The 2,544-nt window shown below is 45.9% G+C and overlaps 1 protein-coding gene across 1 annotated transcript; it reads left to right on the forward strand.

Moving 5' to 3' along the window:
- Positions 1–3: 3 nt before the first annotated feature.
- Positions 4–1,378, forward strand: KLF2 (Kruppel-like factor 2; the record flags this gene model as incomplete). Its single annotated transcript, XM_009573474.1, has 2 exons — positions 4–676; positions 1,100–1,378. Coding segments are annotated over 2 exons (849 nt in total), but the record flags the coding sequence as incomplete, so codon positions are not given.
- Positions 1,379–2,544: the final 1,166 nt, after the last annotated feature.

Genomic DNA, 2,544 nt, shown 5'->3' on the forward strand with positions numbered 1-2,544 from the left:
GCCCTGGAGCAGGGCAGCCCCCCGCCCTACAACGCCGGCATCGTGCCGGAGATGATCCGCTCCGAGATGGACTCCAACTACTGCCCTCCTGGCCACGTCCACGGGCGGTTCTTTGTGACACCCAGCTTCGGGGGCCCACAGTTCGTTGAGAACATTAAGCCCGAGCCCGACATGGACAATTATGGACCGGTCCTGGGTCTGGTGCCCCAAGCTTGCCCGAAGATCAAGCAGGAGGGCAACGCGACCTGCATGATGGCCTACGAGCAGCCCCGGGTGGCCAGCTCCCCCCAGATCCCCGGGGCAGAGACGCCCCCGCTGAGCCCTGACGATCTCATGGTGAATGACTGCCACACGCAGATGATGTGCCCCTCGTCCATGTCCTTCCAGCAAAGCTACCACCCAGCCTCTGGCTTCCACCACCCGCAGACCCATCTCCAGTACCAGAACACCTCCCAGTTTGGCCTTTTCGAGGACAGCCTGCCCTTACAACCCTCCGCTCCCAGAGGCATGCTTACCCCTCCGTCCTCTCCTCTGGAGCTGCTGGACTCCAAACCAAAAAGAGGACGTCGGTCTTGGCCACGGAAGAGGACGGCCACTCACACGTGCACCTACGCGGGTTGCGGGAAGACCTACACCAAGAGTTCGCACCTGAAGGCCCACCTCAGGACGCACACAGGTAAATACGGCTGGTTGCCTTCATCCAGAGATACGCTGCTTGCCAGTTGCGATAGCCACCTGTATAAAACAGTTTGCAGCCTGAGCTTTAGCCCTGTAGTCTCTTAAACTCCGGGAGTGTTCACGGTTGAGCTATGACAGGTGATCAGACCTATAATGTCTAAGAGTTTTCCTATGCATATGTAGGTCAAAGCTTTGCTAAGGGCTTCCAACGCCCCTTCTCAAAAGATTTTCACTGCAGGGTAGTAAAGGAATTGCTAGAGCAGTCTCGTTTGGCTTAAAAGCACTGGGATCTTATTGTAGAAGGGCTTGGTAGCAAATAAAAGGATACGCCGAGATAAACTCGGAAGGTTGCCTAGCATGTGATGCTGCCTGTACGTGGGAGTGCCGCGCTGAGTCACACTCTCTCTGATTTCTCCAACAGGTGAAAAGCCCTACCACTGCAACTGGGAAGGCTGCGGCTGGAAGTTCGCTCGCTCCGACGAACTCACCCGTCACTATCGCAAGCACACCGGCCACCGGCCCTTCCAGTGCCACCTCTGCGACAGGGCCTTCTCCAGGTCAGACCACCTGGCTTTGCACATGAAACGGCACATGTAGCCCTGGAGACTCTGACCTGCCAACAGTGGACGTTATTTAACTGCTCAGGTGCAGAAGCGTTAAAAACTTGTAGCTGGTACTACGTAGGGAGGCACCGACGCTCTAGCGATGGAAGCTGAGGAGGATTTGACACAAGGAGACTTAGCCAGTCATCTCCTGCAGAGAATTTGATGTGACTGTATCAGTGAACCTGCCCGTCCCGTGCAGGAGAATAAGGGTTATTTATGCAGCTTCTGTGAAGGGTAAACTCTGTAAGACTCCATACAGATTGTATAGAAGAAGCTGTAAATATGTTTTTTTCAGATTCTAACTGCCCAGTCCTAAGCTTTACCAGACAATGTTTGTATGGAAACTGCCTGAAGTTGACCCTAGAAGAGATTAAATGAATGTTACTGTAGCTAACGATGTTATTTTAGATCTCAGTTGAAGGCATGGCTAAGAGAACACTCCTATTGTTAGACTGTTTGTTTCACAGGTGCAATAATATTCTTGTTTGCCATGATCTACACTAGAAGTACAGGGCTTGATGTCTTGTAAGAAAATAACCTATTTTACTGTAATTTTTTTATATATTGTAAATAATTTTATACAATGAGAAATATTGTATATGTAAATAGAAGACAAATGGGTATTTTGCCTATTTCTGTTTTTATAAAAACGTAATTTTTCAATGTTTGAAAACATTTCATCTTTTTAATAAAATAAGTTTTTAATTGCTGTGATTTTTACTCTCCTTTGAGATCTCCCTGTTACTTTTTCCCCTGATGGTTGGACCAACAACCACCTGGTTATGTTTTAAATTATCAACGACTGTAAGAAGACACTTAAAAAATCTGAGCTGGATTTAGAAATATGGGTTTTTCTAAAATAGATAACAGAGTACACAATTCATTCTCAGTGGTAAACAAGATACAATACAGTGTTTTATCAAAAAAATCAAATAGGAAAGTAGATCAAAATATACTTCAAAATATACTTCCTAAAAATGGTTAAGTAAGCAACACTGTAATTTCAGTCTCATTTCTAGTTTATGCTAGACTATTTTAATAGCATCCTTAATGTTTTCCAGATGCAGTTACAGTTTTGCCAGCAGTGTGTGGGTTTTTACTATAAATTTAAACACTGCATTTTTGTAATTACGGAGGCTTATTTTAAGGCATTCTTGTACATAAATTATCCTTGCTCTCAAGAGCTCAATGCAGAATTCCAATAGAACAGTAGTGGAATTTAAACATAAATTCACAACACAGGTTAAAAAACCTTCACAAC

Source organism: Fulmarus glacialis, unplaced genomic scaffold (assembly GCF_000690835.1).
Source record: "Fulmarus glacialis isolate BGI_N327 unplaced genomic scaffold, ASM69083v1 scaffold23712, whole genome shotgun sequence".
Taxonomy (NCBI): Eukaryota; Metazoa; Chordata; class Aves; order Procellariiformes; family Procellariidae; genus Fulmarus; species Fulmarus glacialis.